This window comes from Molothrus ater, chromosome 15 (assembly GCF_012460135.2).
Source record: "Molothrus ater isolate BHLD 08-10-18 breed brown headed cowbird chromosome 15, BPBGC_Mater_1.1, whole genome shotgun sequence".
In the NCBI taxonomy this organism is placed as follows: Eukaryota; Metazoa; Chordata; class Aves; order Passeriformes; family Icteridae; genus Molothrus; species Molothrus ater.
The window spans coordinates 9,660,812-9,683,530 of record NC_050492.2 but is presented as its reverse complement, the minus strand read 5'-3'; the positions used below and the strand labels follow the sequence as shown (position 1 = coordinate 9,683,530).

Here is a 22,719-nt window from a genome sequence, read left to right as displayed (position 1 = left end):
TGGGGAGTGGATGTGGCGCTGAGCTCCAGCTGCCAGCAAAGGTGGCTGGGAGGGTGTGCATGGCTAAGGATAACTATAACTGTCCCTGTGCTCCTTGGACAGTGACAGTGGCTGCCCATGAAAGCACCAGCAGAAAATGATGCCAGGCCAGGATCAGAGAGGAGAAATGCAGAAATGCTCTGTCCTTCCACTCAAGTAACTATTAGGCCTATCAATGTTGATCCAGCCAAATCTGATTCCCCTCCTTCCCAGTGCTCAGGTTTGATCACCTGGTGCCATCAGGCAATTCAAACCAAGCAAAAACCCAACCAAGCACTGTAATCACTTTTTATATTTATATTTTTGATTTTATTTTTAATTTTTATTAAAAAACAACCATTATTAAAAATGAATCATTTACTGGAAGGCTTCAGCTAGGGAGAACTCTCATTTCAAATCTCATTAACAAAATGCAGCACAGTTATAACCATAGGCACAAAAAAATAAAGACCCCAGTTAAAAAAAACAGAGAATACTTTAAACCATAGCTTATAACTATGCAATTTTCTCAATGTCAATAAAGAGAATTTTGTTAAAAGCCTGCAGATCAGAATTTCATGGAAGACTTTTAAAATCCAAGGGAAGAAAGAAGGACATGCTTGTTTAAAAAAATAAAAGTCCCTTGAATGTACCTATCAAGCCCAAAAAATTGAAAGTTGGTGAATAGTTTTATTTTAAAAAGAAACAAAACAAAAATTAAACAAAACAAACAAAAACCCTTAAAACAATTCCTTGGTCTGGGAACTTCAAAGTCAAAACCAAATAAAAATGGTCTTAAAATATATACATATATATGGCTTTTTGTTTTTCCTATCCGTTTCTTTGCAAACAAAAATAAATTTAAGGGTGGCATTTGGTTTTTAAAAACGGTTCTGTCCTTCTCTTCAGCTGTCAGCTGGAGTGGATGGCACGGAGGCACTGACTGGTGGCTGCTCACGATGGGCTCAGAATCCCCCCGAGTTCTCCTTCATCCTGGCCAGTATCCGGGAGTAGACAGGGGCTGCCAGGGAGAAGAGCAAGCTGGGTGGGTGACACAGAGCATCCCCTGCCCCTCTCCTCCCAGCCATGCCACACCTTGCTTAGAGCAAGGGAGGAGGAGAAACCTCTCTTCAAGGGATGGGGGACACAATGGAAATTAGAGGTGAGCTGGAGAAGTTGTTTTACCTAGTCGAGGATTCCTCTGAGAAACCTGCATGGAAAGAAAACAGGGTTTGCATAAACTCAACTCTCCAACAGCCATAAGAACAGTTTGTTTGTCAATAGAGTTATCCTTAATCTCCAAAAGCTATGGATGGATGGCTCTTCATTATTGGAAGCTGATATATAAGAGTACCATGCCAAGGTTACATTCACAGTGTGCTGCAAACTGAAGCTTTGTGTTGCAAAATTGTTATTATTTTTATAACTATTTTTATATAATATAATTAAAATTATATCTATATTATATATAATATAATTATATATTATACAATATATAAGATATTATATATAACATATATAGATATTATATATAAGATAATACATAATATATATTATATATTTTAAATTATATTAAATTAATATAATTTTATTATTATTTCTTATAATTAAGAATTATATAAATAATAATTACTTATTATTTCCTACAATTTCTTATTAAATCATGCAAGAAGAGAGGATGGATCATTCCATGGAACACATACACTCACTTTCCTTGGAAGTCAGTGTATGAATGTCACATGATTTTCCAATAATTATTACCAAAATGCAATTTCAGCAGTTTCACAGTGAGAGGTTTTTCCCTTTTACCTTGGATAATGCAGATGCCTGTTTGAAGATTTCTAATGCGGGATCTGCAGGCTCATCACCTCTTTCTTGTGGCCTTGAAGCTAAGGGTGAGACAGTGAAAGCATTGAAATACATGTCAGAGCATGCAGGCTGCTTCCTTCTTCTATTTTCTGCTGAAAATCCCACTACAAACTAATCTCTCCTCACCAAACTGAAGCAATTGCCCCAGGTCCCCAATCCCTCCCAAAGCAGTTTTGCTGTAACAAGGTTGCTCTGGACATTTCTGACCATGGACCTACCCTGTGGCTGTAAGACAGAATTCACAGCATAAATGACACCATTTGTGGCCATGATATCACTTTCAGCAACAGGCTCCTTGTTGATATGTATTATGTCGTTCTTCTGTTCAGTAAAAGAAAGAAATAAAAAATGTACAAGATGAGAATCTTCTGTCATTTCCAATGTTATTAAAAAAAACCTTTCACTTTGCATTCATTCATTTACTGGATGGTTGAAGGCATTTTCATTCCTCTTGCCAATTACGGAGAATATAAAGACAAATTATAGTCTGAGTATGTCCTGGAATGGCTGGCAGGCTTTGGACTTCCTCAGTGCAACTGGCTGGGAATGCTGTCCCATGGCAGCAGAGCACATCCACCAGCACCCTGCCAGGGGGATGGCTGTGGAGATGGGATCAGGACAGGGCAGAGCAGGACTGCACATGGAAGAGTCCAGGATGCACCTTGGCCAATTCAATGCACCTGGAAACACAGCCCCTTCCATTTTTTTTTCCCTCCCATTGTGTTTTCTTATGCATAGAGTGAGCCATGATTGCTTATTTTCTGAAATGATTGTTTTCCTCAGTAGAGGATCCTACATTCCCTTATGTAGTGTAGAGTTTTTGAACTGAAATTATATATCTAAATAAACTCTGCTGCGCTAAGGGAGCCCATGCAGAGATCATTTTCATTACACAAAAAGATATGTTAGCTGAACAAGCTATTCATCTCATTTATTTATGTTTTTCCCCCCATGACTCAGGGTTAAATTTATAGCAGCTCCTGGAAATCATTTACAACTGGTCTTCTGGGGAGAAAGCTGAAGCAAACCACATTTCCTTCTTCCAGCTTGTTGAATTGAACAATGGCAACAGTCCCTCCAGTACAGCCCAGAAAACACTGGTGGGACTGTGGAGCTGCTCCCACAGCATCCAAATGGGCACAGACATGAGCTTTGGTCCGTGACATGACAACCAAACACTGGACAGCCCTGCTGAGCACAGCAGCCCACCTGAGGTGACTCACCATGCTGACTTCCAGCTTGTCTCCCTGCATGGATTTCAGCCTCACCAGGGCAGTGACCGCGCCGCTCACCAGGATCTCATCAGCCACGTGGAACTTGAGGATGTTGGCAAGCTCCTTGGCATTACCTGGGGGAAGAAAACCTTTACAGCTGCACACCAGCACCAGCACTTGCTTCCCATAGTTCACGTGCTGGAACGGAATTACTTGGAAAACACCACAATTTCCTGGAAGTGTGAAGAAACAATGTAAAGTTGTTTCTTCAAACAATTCACACCAAAACCAAAAACCAGGCAGAAGGACCTGATTAGGGCACTGAGGCCACTCCTGCCTGGGCAGGTCAGGTTCCCAAATCCAGAAGGACACTCTCCCAATGTCCTTGGTACCTACCAAGCCTGCCCTACACCTGAATTCTCTCATTCCTGGGTTTTCATCCCTCATTCTCTCACTGTGCCAAGTGAGAAGCTGCTTCTCGGAATGAACCTGCTTCTCTTGCTGCTTTCACTTCCCAAGGAAGTCTGGGATGGGGTGGGGAAAGACCCATGTGAAATAAGGAAGCAGATAGGGCATTCTGGTATTTCAAATGTCACCAAGGCCAGTGTCACTTGGCAACAATCCTCACAGCTGGGTAGGAAGGGGAAAAGTGCAGCAGAAGTGACACTAATGTCTCATGGACTGATACCACCCCACTGAGTCTCTACTCACACAGCTGTGCTTTGAAACAGATTTTGGGAAGATGAGGGCTTTCCCTGCACCATCTATTTTCCAGAAGAGGTGGTGACGTGCACGGCTCGGGCCAGTAGCACATCTCCATCTCCTCCTTCAGAGGACACAGGGTCACTGACAAGCCCCACAGACAGACAGACAGACAGACAGACAGACAGACAGAGTCACTGTCAGCTACAGGCAGCTAGTGCAAAGGTGGCCTCCAGCCACAGCTCCCTCAGCAAGGAGGACTTTTTTCTTTCAATGTTTTCAAAGACTGTATGCCAGCTTTTTTCCTTAGGGTGGCCACAGTTCACTCTGCACACCCTCACCAGCACAATCCACCTCTGCATCAGAGGCATAAGCTAAACATTTGTGTGAGGAAAGAACATCTCAAGGGTCTGAATCTGGGAATCTTCATTCCTGCAGCCATTTACAATGGCTGCAAAACACTTCTGAAATATTTGTATGTTAAGCATAAGGCTAGACTGATATTACTGGTTCCTCATCCCTGCACTTAAAAGGATACCAGCTACCAGGGGCAGATGCTTCCCAAATTATGATGTCAATGTTTGGCTGGGATTTAATGACAAGACATTACATTCAAATACCTGACATTGTTTCCAGCCACAACCAGTTTTCAACGTGAACAAAATAAAAGATCATGCTGCTTATCCAGAAGGGAGTTATTAAACATTCCCGTGCTTTTCTCCACACCCAGCCTGCATGCCTTTGCTTTTCAGGATAGTGGTCTTTGTCTGAGCTAGAATGGTACTTAGCTAGAATTGTTGGCTTCCCAGGATTAGACTGGACCTCCTGCTTTGTCCACGTACATGGAGAAGGAGGAACAGCCCCAGCCTTTTATTACTTAAATTTCATACAGTGTAACTTGAGGCTGTATGGGGATTATGTCTTTTCTTGCAAAACTTACTGCAGACACCCTGATCCTGTGCTGTCAAGAGTCACATTCTCACTTCTTTCATTTCTTTTAGAAATATCTGGGAGTTATCTCACTCACACCACCAGTACAGCCAAATTAAAAGTCACAGTGAGTTTGTGACACACACTACAAACGTATCTTCCAAGAACACAGGCAGTATAAACCCAACTTGGGGAATCCAGTGCCACTCTCTGCATCCTCAGCTTCTGCTCATACAACTCCATTGGGTAGGAAGCTCATGCTTCCAACAGACAGAGCCAAAGAATGAGATACAACAGAGAAATCTGGCCATTCCTCTCAGTATCACAGCAGTCCCACACAGCAGCTCATCCCCCAAATGTTGTGGAGATGCTCACCCAGCAGTTTGTTGAGCTCCCCCTGGGGCATGGCTTGGAAAGCTTCGTTTGTGGGAGCGAACACCGGTGAAGGTTCCCGGCCTGTTGAGGTTCTCTGTCAGCCCTGCAGACTGGATTGCAGCCACCAAGGTACTGCAAAGCAAACAGGCATCAAATGCTTCACTGCAAAACACTTCACTGGTCAGCTGTGTGCTGGGCTCAAGGGAGAGCTGGGGAGTTACAATGTGAAATCCTGCTGGGGTGCAGCAATTCAAATAGCCAAAATGGTGATTAGGGAGGGAATGAGCTGTGGGGTCCAACCAGAACATCTGAGAAATGGCAAAGCAACCTGGGAGTGCTGACTCCATGGGGACCAGGTGGTATGAGGAGTCAGAGAGGTCTGGCTACAGTGGGCAGAGATGGCTTCAGAGCCAGATTCTTGTGGTATTAAGGGAACCACTTACTCTTGGCTCACAGTTGACTGAGGGTTATTTGAAGTTTCACTCCCTATAATTTAGAGAGACCATGGTTTTGGATGATCTTTCTATGCTAAAAAACATATACATTGTCATGACTACAACCCATAATAAATAGAAACTGCTTTGGCAGCTATTTTGCTTCTAACTGGCACTTGGGAAGAGCAGAAAGGTCACCTGAAGCGATGGTCTGCCTTGAGAACATCCATCACTGAGCCAGTAGGAGGGGTCAACATTTTGTCCACACTAAAGAGGGTCCCAAACCTTCCCCTCTTGTCATGGGCAGCGATGCAGGCATTTTCAATGCAAAGGTTCTGCAAACACAATCACAGAAAAGAAGACTTCATTAGAATGCTTCAAAAGAGAGATGTTGGTGCTTTCCACACTGCTCATTTCCCCTTTTTACACAATTGCTGTAGCATCAGAACACTGAGCATCCCCCAGCCCCGAGGAGCACAGCACACAGGGAGGACTCACGTTGCGGTACACAAAAACTCTCAGCTCCTTGTCCCCCAGAGTCTGCAGTTTCTGTCCATGATACAGATATTTGGAGGAGAGCTGGTCTTTCACAATGTGGTTCAGAAGCAAGTTTCTCATGTTGCTGTCAATAACAGGGAGTCCATCTGCAGCAAAAAGTGTGGAAAGAACCAGTGATTCACTTAAAATGGCTATTGAGCCACTAAAAACCACTCAAATATAGAGCATTACCCACATCAGTTTTATATTGTGAACCTGGATGCCACTGCCTCGAGGCATTTGAGAGAGGATTTGCATACTTGTGCACTGAAATCTGGCTGCAAACTGTTTGAAGAAGATCTGTGGCCCAAAGTGATGGAAGAAAGGGATTTAATCCCTGGTTTACCTTTGAACACATTATTCACTGGGGCAAGGAGGGTCACTCGCTCACTGCCAGTTAGATGAGAACTGAGCCCAGCTTGTCTGAAAAGGTCTGTAGACTTGGAAACTTCAGATTCTTGTGCCAACTCAAACACAGTCTTAGCTGAAAAGAAAAGCAACACATAGTTACCTTGCATTAAAGGTTATCCACTCATCACTATGCCCTCTAAATCCAGGATTTCCTTGGCAAAATAGACAAAAGAAAGGCAGCAGAAAGAACTGCAGAGAGGCAGCAGTACCTGAGTCTGGGATCAGCAGCTCATTCACAAAATGCACCACGCCGTTGGTTGCCAGGACATCCTTGTTGGCAATGATGGGCTTCCCGTTGAGGGTCAGCTCTTCCCCACTGCAGCCCACGTCCAGGGTGGCTCCTTCCAGGGTCTCCATGGTCAGGCCAGCAATGATGGCCTCAGCACACATGGCTGACTTCAGGATGTGATGGTTCAGCAGGTCTGTGAGAGAGGAGAGTGCCTTAGTGAGCTGCAAACACCAGCTATGAAAGTGCTGCAGCTTTCAGGGATCCTGTTCCATGGCCAGGGTGTACTCCACAAAATGCAGTCATTTTAAATTGAGCTGATTTCAGTTCCACAGCCTGTGAAATAAAATGCCTAAAAAGAGTCACTTTTTATAAACTTTTGCCAATTTCAAAAGGCTTCATGTGAGTACTCGACGCACTTGTCAGGGGAAGTTACATTGATTAGATTTTATTTTTCTTGCATCTTGATGGATCAATAGAAATCACCACTGCAAAAAGGGCTAAAAGAAAACTCAGAAAAGGGACTGCTTCAGCTCCCTCATCCATATCTCGATGCCACTCCTGCTATGTCTACACATCTACAACCAAAGGGAGCTGGGCTGTCCAGTTAAAAAAGGTGGACTCTGTCACATCTGTTCACTGCAGCTGTTGTCAGAGCGTATCAAGGAGCTGTTGACTTGTCCTTGAGAAAAAATTTAGAAGAACTGAAAAATACTCTTCAGCCTCTCAGTGGCCTCAGTGAACAAGCACTCACCCCTCAGGGCCTCTGGGTCTCCCAGGATCCTGTTCAGAGTTTCTCGTGGGATCTTCTCAAAGGCCTCGTTGGTGGGAGCCAGGAGTGTGTACTGGCCTTCGCTCTCCAGCAAGCTGCTGAGGTCAGATGCAGCCACAGCAGTCTTCACAGAAACAAGGAGAGAGGGAAAAACACATTCAGCCAGAATACAAAGGTCAGAAACTTTTTCCAGGGACACACTAAGGGCCAGACTTATTAAGGCTTTTATAATTTCAGAGGACTTGCAAAAAATCCTGAATAGCTTCATTCAGCACTTTGGTCCCTTTAAAAATTTGACCCAGCCCCATGGTTCTCTGGTGTTCCAGAAATTTGAGTACAAGAGCCCTTTTTTTGGCAAGACTGAGAGCTAGTTTGAATACCCAGATATGCCTGGAAAGGCTCACAGTACTTCCAGTGAATAATTCCAATCAGAACCCACATCTGGCTAACTGCAAATCCCCTGTGCATTTTCCTTAATTTGGCAAATACCAAGGCAAATAAATCAGGACACATCAAATTGGAACAGTTAATATCTCCTAAGGCTAAGACTCCCCTACAAGAATGAGGAGACAGACTCAGTGTCTCTGTTTTCTGAGCAGCCATAGAAGGGTGACAATTACTGTCACAAACCCTACTTGCACTGATAGCAAGCACTTCTCTTCCTAAATCAAAAGGAGATACATTGGTACAAGGAACTCGTCAGCAGCTCCAGGCTCACAGCCCAAGACACTGGCAAAGCTCTTCAGGACAATTCATTGGGGGTGGGTTGCCTGAGCATCTTTAAGGAGAGCTGGAGCAGCCAGTGCTGACTGACCCGGAGGGTTTCCAGGCTGTCCTCAGTCTCAATGATCTGCTGGATGGTGTTGGTGGTGGTGGCGATGACCTTGTCGATGACATGAACCACTCCGTTGGTGGCGTGGTGGTCAGCTTTCAGCAGCCTGGCACAGTTCACGGTCACAATCTGCACAGGGAAAGACCATGGGTGTTACATGCACTAAAACCACTAAAGCCAGAAGGTAAAGTGCTGCTTTTCTATTTCTATTTCAAATGCAGTGAGCACTTTATTGAGTCGGCAAGAGCAGGAGTTGTATTTCCTTAAAATATCCTACCTTCTTTTCCTTAAATTTCCCTTAAAATTTTCCACCAAAAGTGAGAATGTTCTATCAAGAATGTTTGAAATATTTCAAATTTAAAGAGCTTTGAAAATCATCAGTGGTTTTGTCTACACTCAAGACTATGAAAATAAGCCAGAACCAATACTTGGGCAAGCAGAGTTACACAGCAGCATGGGCTGCAACCATCTGTTTAAAAATATCATTTTCAAACTCCTTCATAGTATGTATCTTAGTAGCTGTCAACCTAAGCATTCCAGAGTCCTGGAGGTCCCAGGACAGTGTAGGAGCTGCAAGGCAGCTGGAAAGCAAGCCTGCTGTGGGTAGGTTTAATATGAGCAAGAACTTCTTCACTGCAGGTGAGCATGGAACAAGTTGCCCTGAGAGGGTGTGGAGTCGCCCTCTCTGGAAACATCCAGAACCATGTGGACACAATCTTGTGCCATGTGCTCTGGGATGACCCTGCTTGGGCAGGGGGGTTGGGCCAGGTGAGGCACTGTGGTCCCTTCCAGGCCGAGCCAGTGTGAGCCTGTGAGTGCCTTACCCCGTTGGGATAGTGGTGGATCTGGATGGGCAGGTTCTGGTACATGGAGCTGAGGGTGGTGCCGTGTTTCAGATCATCTGTGAGCACCCGTTTGTCCACCATGTGGTAGCGGAGGGCGTTGAGCAGCTCAATGTTAACGTTGCTCACTAAGGAATCCAGAGTCTCCTGAAAATCAGAAAAATCAATTTTTCAGTACTGAGTGCAATTAGGCATCTGCTAGAGAGTACCAGGAGGTCTGGCTGCTCCCAGGGGGCTCCCAAGGTGGGCGTGTGGGCATGAATATTAAGTGATTCATTCAGCCTCATGCCATTTGTGTAAATTAAGAGCTCAGCTTTCTAAAATCTTTGTCTTTTGCCTTACAAAAGCAGCCAAGAGCTCTGACACCCAGTCCTTGGCACACAAAGGGATGATTGCAGCCCCACAGTGGGATCATTGCATTGAAATGAGCAGTAAGGCAAAAGGGCCACTGACAAATACACTAAAAGACCTTTCCCAACAGCATCATCCCTGCAAGGGGCTCTGCTGAGGCATCTGGGACAAAGGCTTGGCAGTGGAGAGACCCATAAATATCCCCCCTCCCTGCCCTAGTAATTGTTCTTGTTCACAGGGATGCTCAACTGGGGTGGAAGTAGCAGTAGGACAGCAGTGACCACTTCAGGAGTGGAAATATCACAAGACATGGAAAGAGAAAATCAAAATGAATGTAAAGGAAATGAATATCTAATTGAGCACGGGACACAGTCATGTGGGAATTACTGAGGCTCCAGCTGTTTGTACAAATTAAGAACAACCAGAATGGGGATGTAAGGGACAAGAAGAAAACTGGTAAGGGATGGGAAGGTTCTTGCTGCAGGTCTCAGTTCAATTTCTAATGGTAACAAGCAGGGAAAACTGAATGAGGGGATTTCTACATCCACATCTCTCTGGTGATGGGATCCTTCAGAAGCAAAGCTCTGGAGCGGATGAACCAGCACAATGAAAACCATCCTGGAAATCCACAGCCCTTCCTCTATCAGTACTATGCCTATCCTGCCAGACCCCTGCAGAGCTGGATCTCCACTAGGGAAAAATCAGAGGAAGAGGAGAAAGCAGAGGGATTATCTTACAGCAGACAAGGATGCCCAGGCCTCATTGCTGGGAGCAAAAATTGTAAAACTTCCAGGTCCTTCTATCTCTGGCCTCAGGTTGGAGCGGTCGGAGTAGAGCTGTGTGGTGGCAGACCCAACTACTCCCAGGGTTTCATAGATGTTGGAAAGTGGCAGAGCTGAAAGAAGAGAAGGTTAAGTTCCCAAAAACATCATTCCTCCTTCTGGCTGAATTAAAGCATTGCTGGTGAGAATGCTGGGAAATGAAGCACACCAGGGGATTGGTGTCTGTTCAATAATTAGATAACGAATAATCATAGCCTGACAGCTTTGCCCTCAATTACAGCAATGTAATCCAGGATCTGCTGTATTCTTGGAAGTTTGAATGGATTTGTTTCTGGGTTAATACAAATGTGATTTAGGCTAGCAAAGACATTGATTGCTTTCACTCAATCCTGTTTGCATTCAGGCTTTTGGGATTTGGTGTTGGACACTGCTGGTCTCAGTGTCCACTGACCATGTGCATCAGCCCATGTGGTTAACTTGGAGCCATCAGACTTTTGCAGAGGGAAGTGTTCCAAAAGCAAAAGCAGAATATGGCTTTCTTCAATAAACTCTGTTTATTCCCCCAATATCAAGTGTATTTTCTCCCAAATAAAAGTTTGCTAACCCCATGCTTGCCAAAATGTTCAAGGCCAGTTTGGATAGGGCTTGGAGTGACCTGGTCTAGTGGAAGGTGTCCCTCCCCATGGCAGGAGGTTGGAACCAGATGAACTCTAAGGCTCCTTCCAGTACAAACCACTCCATGAAAATGAAAATGAGCAGAGATTGGCAGAGCTGTCTCTTCCTCAATTCATTCCTCTGAATTGAATTTCCAATACAGATATATTACTTGCTGGAATAAGTAGGTCCCTATGGCCTTCCCATGCTCGATTAAGTTCAATTACATCCAAGGTTCTAAGTTGTCTGGAACATTTAGCATGCTTTGGAGCTGATCTGACTCTTGGCTGGTGCTCCACCGAGTCCATTTTGGACTTGTTCGTGGCAATATTGTGCAGAAATCGCAAAAATTAAATCCACTTTGGGCAATTTTCTAACATTTCCCTTTACTAGGCAGCTGTATAATTTTAAGTCTAAAAAATGTCAAGCATGTTTTTACCAGCTGGGCAGCCTTTTTCTCCAGGAACTTTTTCATATCCAGGACAGCACTCGTAACTGATTACTCTGCAATAAGAGATGGATACAGCAGATTAACCAGCAGTCTCACAGCTTTTTCTCTATTTTATATAATTCTGGGTCCATCCATGTTGGGGATGTTTCCAAGCAGATTTTCATTAGAAATACAGACTTCAACAAAAGACTAACCACACTTTTATCTCCTTCAGGGCTGCATGTTGCCAATTTCTCCACAGAACAAAAGCAGACACAATTTCTTTTCAAAAACACACTTTCCAGGAGACTTTATACAGGCAGTGGATGGAAACTGATTCCACAGTCCCAACAGGACTGCCAGTGCTGGTTCATCTGGGCACATTTCCCATGAGATTTGGGATCTCCTCAGCTGACTGCTGCTGTCACATCTCATCACTGCTCCACTGTGGCTCTTTGACCAAACCAGCCAAGCATTTCCCTCTCATTTCACCCTCTTTCTGTCCACCACCAGAAATTATTTGCTTACTTATGGGCAAAACCCACAAGACAGACCTGGAGGGAAAGGTGAACCCTGTTCTCAGATAATGTGCATTGGCACGAGGACTTGGGAAAAGCCCTGCAAGGAGAAATTCCACCTTGGAAATTCCACCTTGAAGTGGTGGGATGTGTATGCCCAGGCAGCCTGGGCAGCAGCACAGCACAGCTGTGTCCCTGTGAGCAGCCTCAGAGCAGCACTTCCTTCTGGCTGGCAGCACTGTCCCCCTGTAAAACCAAAGGGGTCAGAGGCACCAGCCCAGGCTGTCCTGCTGATTTCAGACCCTAAATAAGCAAGAGCTGCCTGTAAACTGCATCCATCATCTGCAGCTCAGTTATCCGATTGAGAAACAATCATCTGATTCTCAAAGGTGGCCATTTGAGGGAACGTGGCTTGATACTAAGAGGGAGAAGAAAAAAAGAAAAAAATGAAAAGGAGAAAAAAAAATCAATCCAGAAGTTGCCTGCTCATTTTCCCCAGGGGATTCTTTCACCTATTGCTCTATGCTTGGTGTGAAAGTAACAAGGCCACCTGATTGATGGGCTGAGAGAGCCAGGGAATAGGTGTTCCTCCCAAGCACAAGCTTTTCCTCTGGGCTCCCAGCTGAATTTGCGACAAGTAGGATGCTGTACTGCTGAGGGTCAGCACACTCACTCAAAGAGAGAGGAAAATCCTCCAGCTTCAGATATTTGTCATCATTTTAACAAACAGTAGAAATGCCTGAGGTTTAATAGGGAATTCTTCAGGGTAATTAAGAGCCAGAAAGTGAAACAAATACCTGCTTTTGTGTGACAGAAGCAAATAAATTCTGTGTCACGGTTTCCTAAGAGAATTACAAACCAAACCCAGACTGATTGTCTAGACATTATATATTCCATGTGGGAAAGAGTTTGCCTAAAGCAATCCCTTCCTTTGACTACTGGAGATCTTAACACCCTGCTGCTCCGCTTTCCCAGCCCCCCTGTCTCGTGTTCATTGGAAACACACACTTTCTTCCCCCACCATTTCCCTCCCCTACCTCCAATTTTTCTTTTTTTCACCCTAGAAACTAAATCCAGTCTAGACAGTTCCCTTGGTTCAGACCTGTAATCAAAGATGAAGAGCTGATTAAAGAGAAATCATTCCAAAGTGCTGACGAAGGCTTTCAAACCCTTACTTACAGATCAATTGGAGATTAATGAGCTGCTCCAAAGGGGCAGGGCAGGGATGCACAGCCTGTGGCACACTGGCTCACAGCTGCCCCTGGTGCCTGCCAGGAGGGGAGGGCACTGGCAAGGGATGCAGATACCTGGTCAAATGTGGAATTGGATGGTGCCTGAAGCCCCTTCCCAGCCAAACCATTCTGGGATTCCATGACTGCACCTCCTGCTTTTCACTGGGTTTGTGGGCATCTCCAGCAGCAAAGGAAGCTCATGGCAAGAAGCACCAGGGTAGAAACGGGGCCAGCTCTACTTGGGCAGGGACTCCCTCAAGTCCCCTGTCTCACTCTCCCACTGAAGGGGGCCCTCAGCATCCCTGGCATGTGTCTGGCACCTTCACCATCCTGAGTTCTGGCAAACTGCTGCAAGGGGCCAGGTGAACACAGAGGAGCTCAGCCAAGGGCTGGCACCTTGTAGGAGCCAGAGAGGAGGGTTATAAAACAGCTTCAGCTTCAGGCATTTGGCCTCCCATGGCTGGTGGACCAGGTGGAAACAAAAGCCCACCCAAAGGCACCATTGAAGGGGTTGCTCAGGGGTGGCCTCAGGGCTTGTCCCCAACTGTCCCTGCAGCCACCTCCAGCCCTCAGAGAGGAGCAGCAGAGCTGGGCTGAAGGATGCTCTACACCTCAGTGCTGCCTTCCCCCACACATCCATGGGGCAGGGAGGCTGCTCTTGGCACATCCTGCTCCAGCTGGGTCAGAGCCACATTCTGCTGCCCAGGGAGGAGAACTTCCCTTGAGCACCTCCCAGCCACTGCTGCACACTCTGGGCTCTGCACAAAAGCCCTGGGAAGTGCCCAGTCCATCCCTGCTCCTGCTGCCTGCTCCGTGCCCAGTCCCTGCAGCATCAGGACACGGCGGATGCCAGCACTGTGGGTCACACTGGCACTGCCCTCACACACAGAGCATTTGTCATCCACTCTGCAACGCCTCAACCACAATTTCCTGACCTCCTCAATGAGTAATTTCAAGTCAAATCTATAGTTTTTTAGCCTCTGGTTTTGAAACACTATTTCTTTAATGTCCTATTTGTGTCTGCCTGCAGAAGAAAGCTCCTTTAGTTTAGGCTTTTATTAGTCATTGTTCCACTGCTCTCGCATTCTTAGGAGCTGAAATTAAATTTAAAGTGCATTTTTCAAGGTAATAAAAATAAGCTTAGGCATATATTAGTGAAAAAAGATCCATTTGTAATAATTTCCTGTAATAAAGCCCATATGTTTTGTTTTTGTAAAATAAGTGCCAGTGATTTTTTTCTAAACTGAGGTTGTCTTCATTCTCAAGACAAAACAGGGGATGTGTTCCATTGCAACCCCAATTCTGGAAGAATGAGTCCAGTGCACAAGGGAAGGAGAAAAATATAAAATACAAAGGCAAAATGATGACAATATACTCTGAATGAACTACTTCTTTGACTTTGGAATAACCAACAGTGGAAAGTTACCTAATTACCAAAACACTTTTGTCTCAGCGCTCCTTGAAATCAAAGCAGTGTCAGACTTCTTGCCAACTATCTTATCTCCCTTCATCAGCAAAGATAAAAACTCTACATAAATCCTCTACCTAATTTCCCTGTAACTGTGTGAGCCAATACTTCAGCAGAGAAAAACAAACTAAAAAAAAAAAGCAGATAAAGAGGCAGAACTCTTCATCTGTGGTTTCCAGGCTGGCTTTCCTTGCTGCTCCAGTCACTCTAAGCCTCGCAGTGCAGGATGTGATCCTTCCACAGGAGTGAAGCTGTGCTGCAGGAGTGCAGAACTGTTCTGCCTTCCTTGCTGAGGGATGGATTCCTCTGCTCAGAGCCAGCTCTGCAGGAGCTCAGCTTTGCTGCTCAGCAGTTCCTGCTCTCTCACTGACCTCCCTCCCAGCACCTGTGTGAAAAGGTGCTCAGAGCAGGAAAAGGAAAGAAACCAAAGCAGCCAAACCCATCATCCTAGAGCCAGGCATTTTCACTTGGAACACACAAGCAGCTTGTGGCACCAGTCACCCTTTAAGCAAATACAGAGGAAAACAGCCAGGTCAAATGTGAAGCAGATGAGATGGCTCAAGGCTCTCCTCCCCAGGACTGCTGCTCTCAGGTGGGAAAAACCTTTCAGGAGGAGGAGAAAATGACCATGCTGACCACGCTTATGCAGCTCCACCATCCCCCCAGGGCTGATGGGGGTTCCCCTGCCTGTGAGAGGAGCACCCACTCAGCTTTAGGAGGGAACTGCTGACCACAGATCCCAAGCAAAGGCTGCATCCACCCAGTTATGATAAATGTGCCAAATCCTGGTTTTTTTCCTAGGATTTCAGGGTATTCTCAAAACCTCTCATGGACCAGCTCAGCCCAACAGGAGGGGCCAGTTTGGAGGTTCATGCTGAGCACCATCAGCTGTGCCCACCTGATCTCCTGGGCTCTGACACCTGAGCCACAGCATCAGACTCCTGACACTGCTGCAGGAATTTGACTGCTACAGCACAATGCATCCTGTCCTTTACAGCCCCAATGACTCCTGATTGCTTCCATATGCCAGGCACACCACGTCCAGGGGGAGCCATCACAAGCAAACATTTGTAATCAGAGCTGTCCCAGGGTCCCCTGGAAACTCTGAGTCAAGGCACGTGTCTTTTGTTCTGCACCAGCCCTGCTAAAGGAGAGAGCAGGGCCCAGGCTCAGGAATGACTGGGAGGAGAGAACACAATAACACCCATTGTGGAGATGATGTAAAGCAAAGAATAGTGAGCAAATTCTGTGGATAATGGAAAGATTACCTCATAGGTTAACAGGCAGGTTAATGGTCTGTGTGCTTTTCTCTCAGTGATGCATCACTGGGTGAGACACTTGGGTAAAAAGCAGAGAAAATGAGGTAGAAGAGTTCACCCCAAATGAAAGAGTTCTCCTCAAATGAAATAATGAAATGCTGCCAGATGCCAGTTATTCCACCTCCTCCTGGAGATAAGTGGATGAGTTTGTCTGTGCCAAATGCAGCTGCACTCTTGGTTTATATAAGGTTAGTTTCTCACTTGCTTCAGAGCTAAAGAAATCCATGGCTGGACTGCTTTGCCTTTCAGTGACCAGAGCAGCAAAGCTCTCCCACACCCACAGCTGAGTTGTGTTTTCTTTGGAGACACACTGAGCTACTCTGTTATCAGAAAAGGCAATGATGAGACCATATTGCTGTGCCATAACCTTGTCCATGTCATGTCAACAAGCACCATTATTCAGCCAAGATGACAGCCTGAACTCTAATGACCCAAGCTAAGCCTTCCCAAAATTCTGTTTGTAGAATTAAGGGGAGGGGATCTGGTTGCTTGTTTTTACAATATTGCCTCTCCTTTTTTATTCTGAAAAGAAATTGGACATAAGGAAAACGGTGGTGCATGCACACTGCATGGCACAGCCAGCAATACATCCTCCTGAAGTACAGAATTGTCCTCCTTAGGGCAAATTCATGTGAAGTACAATGAAAGGCCAAAAGCTGTGCACAGCCATGACTCCTGGTTTGCTTCCCTCCTCCCCACACCAACAGCACTCATGAATCCTGACAGCCAGGTGTCACAGCTAAACCAATGATGGCAACACAAATCACCAGGGAAGAACAGCATGTTGCTATAGATCTAATTACCATTTACACTGAGCCATGAGGGAAACAAATGAGATGATTTTCTCCTCTCTGTTCTTGACTCTGCAGATCCAGGCTGAGACCTGGCCCAGAGCTCTGATCCCACGGCCAGGACTGCTCAGGGAATCTTTGCACTGGCCCTGGATGTTGGGATGGTCCATTCTGTGGGCCAGCAAGGGAGTCCAAAAGCCCAGCCTGGACTACAGCAAGGAAAAAGATTCTCTGCTCCTGCTCTACAGCCTGGCAGATAGTCAAGCATGCATAGCCTTAATTATCTGCTGACTGCATCTTTCAAAAGAATGTCCCGAGGCTGCTCACACAGATTCTTCATGCAACAGCTACTTGAATATTATTGTTTGCAATGTTAGACGTGGAATTGGCCTGCAAGTCTGATTAACTTTCCTGGTGGAGTCAGAGAGTGTTGGCTAAAGCTAACACCTCTTTCCTTCTATTTGTTTTCCCTTCCAAAGCAAGCAGATGGAGATGAATTTTACATTCTCTCCAATATCCATCAGCTCTCGGCTGCTTTTTTCCACCTTTTTTATTTCTCAAATCTAGGCATCATTGAGCCTATCATGGAGACAGTACTAGAAAACATCTGGCCTACACTTCATTACAGCACAGAGAGCTATTAAAGTATATATAGAAATGCAATTAGAATAAACCATCAGGGTTTATGTTTACATGGCACTTTTCATTCTTAACATCAAAGTGTTTTAGAAAAACAAATATTTCTTAGGGGGTAAAAAGCTAAAACAATTTTTAACACAGACACACGTGACACACACACCATGGGCTCTGGCATCCCACATCTGCCATCTGCTTCTGCCACCCAGCACCCACCTCCACAAGGGGGTCTTTGGGGAGACCCTGTCAGGCACCCAGGGACTTACGTGGACTTCCCACAGATCTTCCTCTGGTACCACTGCTTGCAGTTGGTGAAATATTTCCTGTTGGTGCCGATCAGCTTCTGCACCGCACACACGTTGGGGCTGCAGGGAACAGAGCACAAGAGGGTCCTGTCAGCCTCCCCCTGCCAATGCTGACCCCCAGCACGGAGCCAGACCCCACTGACAGAGCCTGAAAAGCCCTGCTGGGACGGCAGGGGAGGAAACCTTGAGAGCTGCAAGTCAACTTGCTCGACTCAGCCCTACAATGACTGTCATGAAGTGGAGGAAGCAGAGAAAGAGATCTCTCCTGACTCTGCCAGAGCATCTCTTTCTTCACTAAGTACAAATTCTTGACTTTTTTCCATGTTCCACCTCTCACCAAAATATAAAGAAATCAAGTAAAAATCCTTTGGTCAGAATTTCCATGGTGTACAGCTACTTAAAATTCAAAACTCAGCTAAAACCCCGGAAATTATGCAATAATACAAATCCTTGCAAAAGAAACCATTATTTTATTGTCTAGGACATAAAAAAAATAAAACAGATATTTATCAGGCTACAGACTTGCATCAAACCCAGAACTTTGGCTGTATGATAGACTCAGCAAATTCTGGACATGGATGCTGAGCTGAACGAGGGGAAAAGGAGCAGTGGCACTGCCCTCACCTGCTTCAACACACCAGAAATGACAGCACAGATCAAGAGGGGCTGTACCAGCCCATAAGGTACCAAGAGCTCCTGCTCAGCCAAAAACCTGGTTTGTGTTCCATGTGTGAGCAACCCTGCTGAGAGCTGCCTGCAGCCCTGCAGCTTTCTAAGAAGTGGTATCACCGTGAGCAGAGATGTGGTCAAGCTGGGGCTGGGAGTTTCTTTGCTGCTGGTTTGGCCAGCACAGCATTTCCCTGCTCTGCCTGGCTCACCAGCTCTGTGGTTTGTGGCCAGCAGCCCTGGCCACGTGTGTAAGCAAAACATGGTCAGCACAAAAGATATGATTTATGGATCTGGGTTGCAAGGCCATCAAGTGCCTCTGGGCTTGACCAGAGGTGTAGCAAATGCTCCAGCAAGCTGAGGATGCTTAGCCCAGCTGAGGCTGGAATCCCAACACCACGACCATGTCCCAGTTGCAGCAGCATCACTAAAAGTATGCACAGCATTGGCTGCCAAGCAGATGAAGGGAAAACAAATAATTAAGCAAAACACATAAATCATCACTTCAGCCTGTCAGAAGCGCTCTGTGCTGTCCAAGGCAGATTTTCCATTTGCACAAACGAAACTCCCAGTGGGGTCTGGAGATGCTCTTGTGAAGGTCCTGTTGCTGTGCTCAGGAGAACAGGCAGCAGCCTGTGTCCTGCTGTGTCTGACCGAGGCACTGCCCCCCAAAATGAACAAAAGCAGAGTTTGCAGCCCAACCACCAAGTCCTCCTGCGGCCGTGCTTGCTTTTCAGCGGCATCCCAGAGGGGCCAGCCTGCCATCATTAGCATGAATTAACCTGAGGGTCTCCCAGAGCTGGCTGACTGCAGTGCCAGCCTCCGCGGGAGCCTGGCGTGCCTTCAATGAGCCTTTGTTGCTGCGGCTGCTGCAGGGCCCTGCGGAGGCAGCATCCGACCCTGCGTGTCCCAGGCACCTTCATCCTGCCCCGAGGGGAAAGAGAGGAGCTGCGGGACCTGGGGACACTCAGCTCATCATTCCCTCATTGCTGCCACATCCAGTAATGGTGGTTTGTTTCTTCATGAAAGGATTTCATTCAGTTTCTGTGTATAAGGCAGGGAACAAGGAGCGAGAACCTACTGAAAAAAAGTTAGAAATCACAAACCCAAACTTTCAGCTGGTGCAAACTGGCCCAGACTCAGCAACTTCCAAGCCAAATCATCGCTTAGAGAGACGTCTGTGCTCTCTGACTCAGCCCACCTTGGCCACCCGGCCCTGCCGTGCCGAAATATGGTTCCAATTACATCGAAATTCCAAACCTTGCCTCGATTTTAGCATCTGGCTGACGGCAGTGGACAATCCCTCTAATATTCATCTTGACAAGCCTGGCTACTGAAGGACTTGTTTGATCACTTCCCCCACATCCCCAGGAGCAGCCTGCCAAGAAAACCCTTGTGCCTCCAGGACAGCACTTCACTGCCTTGCTCCCTCCTCCCTGCCTGGGACTGCAGCTCTGTGGGGCTGCTCCTCCCTCCCTGACTTATGGGGGAAAACTTCTTTCCAGTTTTTGCTCAGTGTGGAAAAACCCCTGCTCAGGGCTGTGTTATCAATGATTCCTGCAGGCACGCTGTAGTAGCGGCTCCCTGCATTGCATGTCCTGGTTCCTTGCCCAGTCTGGCTTAAAATGAATTTGTCAACACTCTTCCCTCTCCTCGTTGGAGTTCATCACCTCTGCCATGCCGTTCCCAGCCAGCCACACTGACTCCAGGATAAGACTGCCTATTGTTCCCCTTCAGCCAAAGCCTTTTGCTTGGCAGCAGCAGCTGGGAGCTGCTGGGACAGGGGCTGCCCTTGGGAAGAGGCTGAGAAAAGCAGCACTTGATGCACAGCCCCAGATACCTGCAATGGCTGTGGCCATGGTGCTGCCCAGCATCACCTTGTGCCCACAAAGCTGGCTGGCTTTGGGAAGAGCACTCCTACATTTTCATTTTCAAATGTCAATGTTACTTATGCACTTTTCAGCTCCTCTCACTGACTTGAGCTGGTTCATTTTAAAAAAAGTTAATTAAGACATACAAGTTTTGCTGTGGAGCCAAGCTCTGCCTCCCAGCTTGCTCTGGGCTCAATAGGGGCATTGATGGTGTGGGGGATGCTCACAGCAAAGGGTGGCAGTCCTGCTTGCACATCCCTCTGGAGCTGGCTCCTACAAGCAACACAACACACCCCACATCCAGGATGTTTTTGGCTGGTTTTGTGCTGCTGTATCTCTTTGGCACATCATTAATCAGTGCTCAAAATTCCGTGTATGTACAAAAGTTAGCTTGGTAAAAATCACCCTCTCCATCACAATGGGAGCAGTGAGCAAGGAGCTGTGGTCAGCTACACTGGGTTTATCTCAATTCAGATGGAAGTTCTGGCATTCCATTGTGTCTTCCAAGGCACCAGAGTGGACCAGAGTCACATCTTACCCAGTGCCTCTGGTAATTGTGCAGGGTAAATGCTTCTCCCTGCAGAGATGAGTGCACTGATTTACACCAGGACTGCCCTAACTTATTCAGCCTGAGCAAACTTCAATCTCAGGGCTATCAGCAGAACTATTTACTTAGTTTCACATCACACAGAGAAGGTGAACAAGATTCACTGTATTTCTACGTAAATCACTGCAATTCTGGCATTATTGACCCATTACAAATAAATATCAGCTCAGAATTTGCCTGTTGGATTGTGTCCCTGGTCAGGCATACAAACAGCACGTCCCTTGTCATAAATCCTGACCTAGATCCCTGCCAGAGAATGTATCAAATTGCAATATTTAAATGTTGGGAGTTTTTTTTATTTAAAGCATTTCATGACCCTGCTTCCAGCAATGCACTTAAACAGAAGCTTCAACTCAATCACTGTCACCATCCCGAGAGATGGAAGCCAGCTGAAAGGTCCTTCATCCTTTCACCATTCTTAACTCTTAATAAACTTTAAAAACAGTGGGAACAACTATTAACATTGGGTTAGTTTTCTGCCTATTAATGAACACTCAAAGTACTCACTCTATAACAGGCTGTGTATCAAGCAAGAGAGGTCTACACGCATTTTTCCATAGGCCTTATCTTGTAACGTCTATGAATGAATTAGTGATTATTTTTGTCAAGAAAACTTCCAAGACTACTGAGGTTTCCAGTCAAAGAGTAAGTTGGTGCTGACTCCACAGAGTCATTGAAGGGGTTTTTTTTCATACAAATTCATAAAAACAAGAATTCTTTCCACAAAATCTTTAATGGCTCAAAATCTAGGGACTTTTACCCCCTTTTTCCTTAACAGGGATAAACTGATAAAGAAGCATTGGAGGGTCTGAACTGACATCTACAACACTATAACACTAAGTTTCGTGATGGAAAGGGGGAAAAGTTACCCAAAGAAAAAAGGTTGCCAGGGGATGAAAGACAAGGAAATGAGAAAGAGAAAGAGTTACCTCTTCTCTTCCTCTTATAAGAGGAAGAGAAAGAAAGCAGTGGTTACCGAGAGAGCTCCCCACGATGCCCGCACGGGCCCGGCCCGCACAAAGACCCCGGGGCGAGCCCGCACCGGGCGCATCCCCCGCGGGCCGGGCAAGCATGGGGGAAAAAGGGTTTAAAAGAGATTTTCCCCCCTCCCTGCCTCCCCTTACCCGTGCTGCCGGCCGCGGAGCCGGCTGTGCTGCAGGACCTGCTGGTACGGGGACTTGGCGGCGGCGGCGAGCCCGAGCGCCAGCAGCAGCAGCGGCAGCGGGCGCGCCATGGCCGGGCAGCGCGACGGGACCGGCTCGGCTCGGCTCGGCTCGGCTCGGCTAGGCTGGGCTCGGCTCGGCTCGGCTCGGCTGGGCTCGGCTCGGACCGGCTCGGCTCGGACCGGCTCGGCTCGGCTCGGCTCGGCTCGGCTCGGCTCGGACCGGCTCGGCTGGGCTCGGCTCGGCTCGGACCGGCTCGGCTCGGCTCGGCTCGGCACGGCTCAGCTCGGCTCCGCTCGGCTCGGCTCCGCTCGGCTCGGCTCGGCTCGGCTCGGCTCCGCTCGGCTCGGCTCGGCTCGGCTCGGCTCGGCTCGGAACGGCGGCAGCGAGCCCCGTTAAATGAGGCGGCGGAGCGGGGGCGGGAGCGGCCCCGCGGGGGGAGCGGAGCCGCCCGGCCCGGCCCGGCCCGGCAGGAGGGGAGGGGAGAGGGGAGAGGGGCCGCCCCCCGCCAGGGGCATCCATCCGTCCCTCCGTCCGCCCATCCATCCGTCCCTCCGTCCGCCCTTCCATCCGTCCCTCCGTCCGCCCTTCCATCCGTCCCTCCGTCCGCCCATCCATCCGTCCCTCCGTCCGCCCATCCATCCGTCCGTCTGCCCGCACTTCGCTCCGTCCGTGTCCCGCAGACCTGCCGCGGGGGGGGGGGAAGCAGACAGGGATGTTTTATATCCCCCTTCAGGGAGCAGCGTTTCATTTTCAATTTCTTT

At 47.2% G+C, this 22,719-nt stretch overlaps 1 protein-coding gene across 1 annotated transcript; it reads right to left on the bottom strand.

Moving 5' to 3' along the window:
* Nucleotides 1-688: 688 nt before the first annotated feature.
* On the bottom strand, nucleotides 689-22,039 carry TGFBI (transforming growth factor beta induced). Its single transcript, XM_036391603.2, is given in 18 exon segments — nucleotides 689-1,039; nucleotides 1,204-1,228; nucleotides 1,828-1,907; nucleotides 2,106-2,208; nucleotides 3,111-3,235; nucleotides 5,109-5,172; nucleotides 5,174-5,240; nucleotides 5,741-5,877; nucleotides 6,041-6,186; nucleotides 6,426-6,563; nucleotides 6,700-6,912; nucleotides 7,471-7,612; nucleotides 8,303-8,449; nucleotides 9,145-9,309; nucleotides 10,251-10,408; nucleotides 11,389-11,453; nucleotides 17,610-17,708; nucleotides 21,917-22,039. Coding segments are annotated over 18 exon segments (2,040 nt in total). The 5' UTR covers nucleotides 22,027-22,039; the 3' UTR covers nucleotides 689-983.
* Nucleotides 22,040-22,719: the final 680 nt, after the last annotated feature.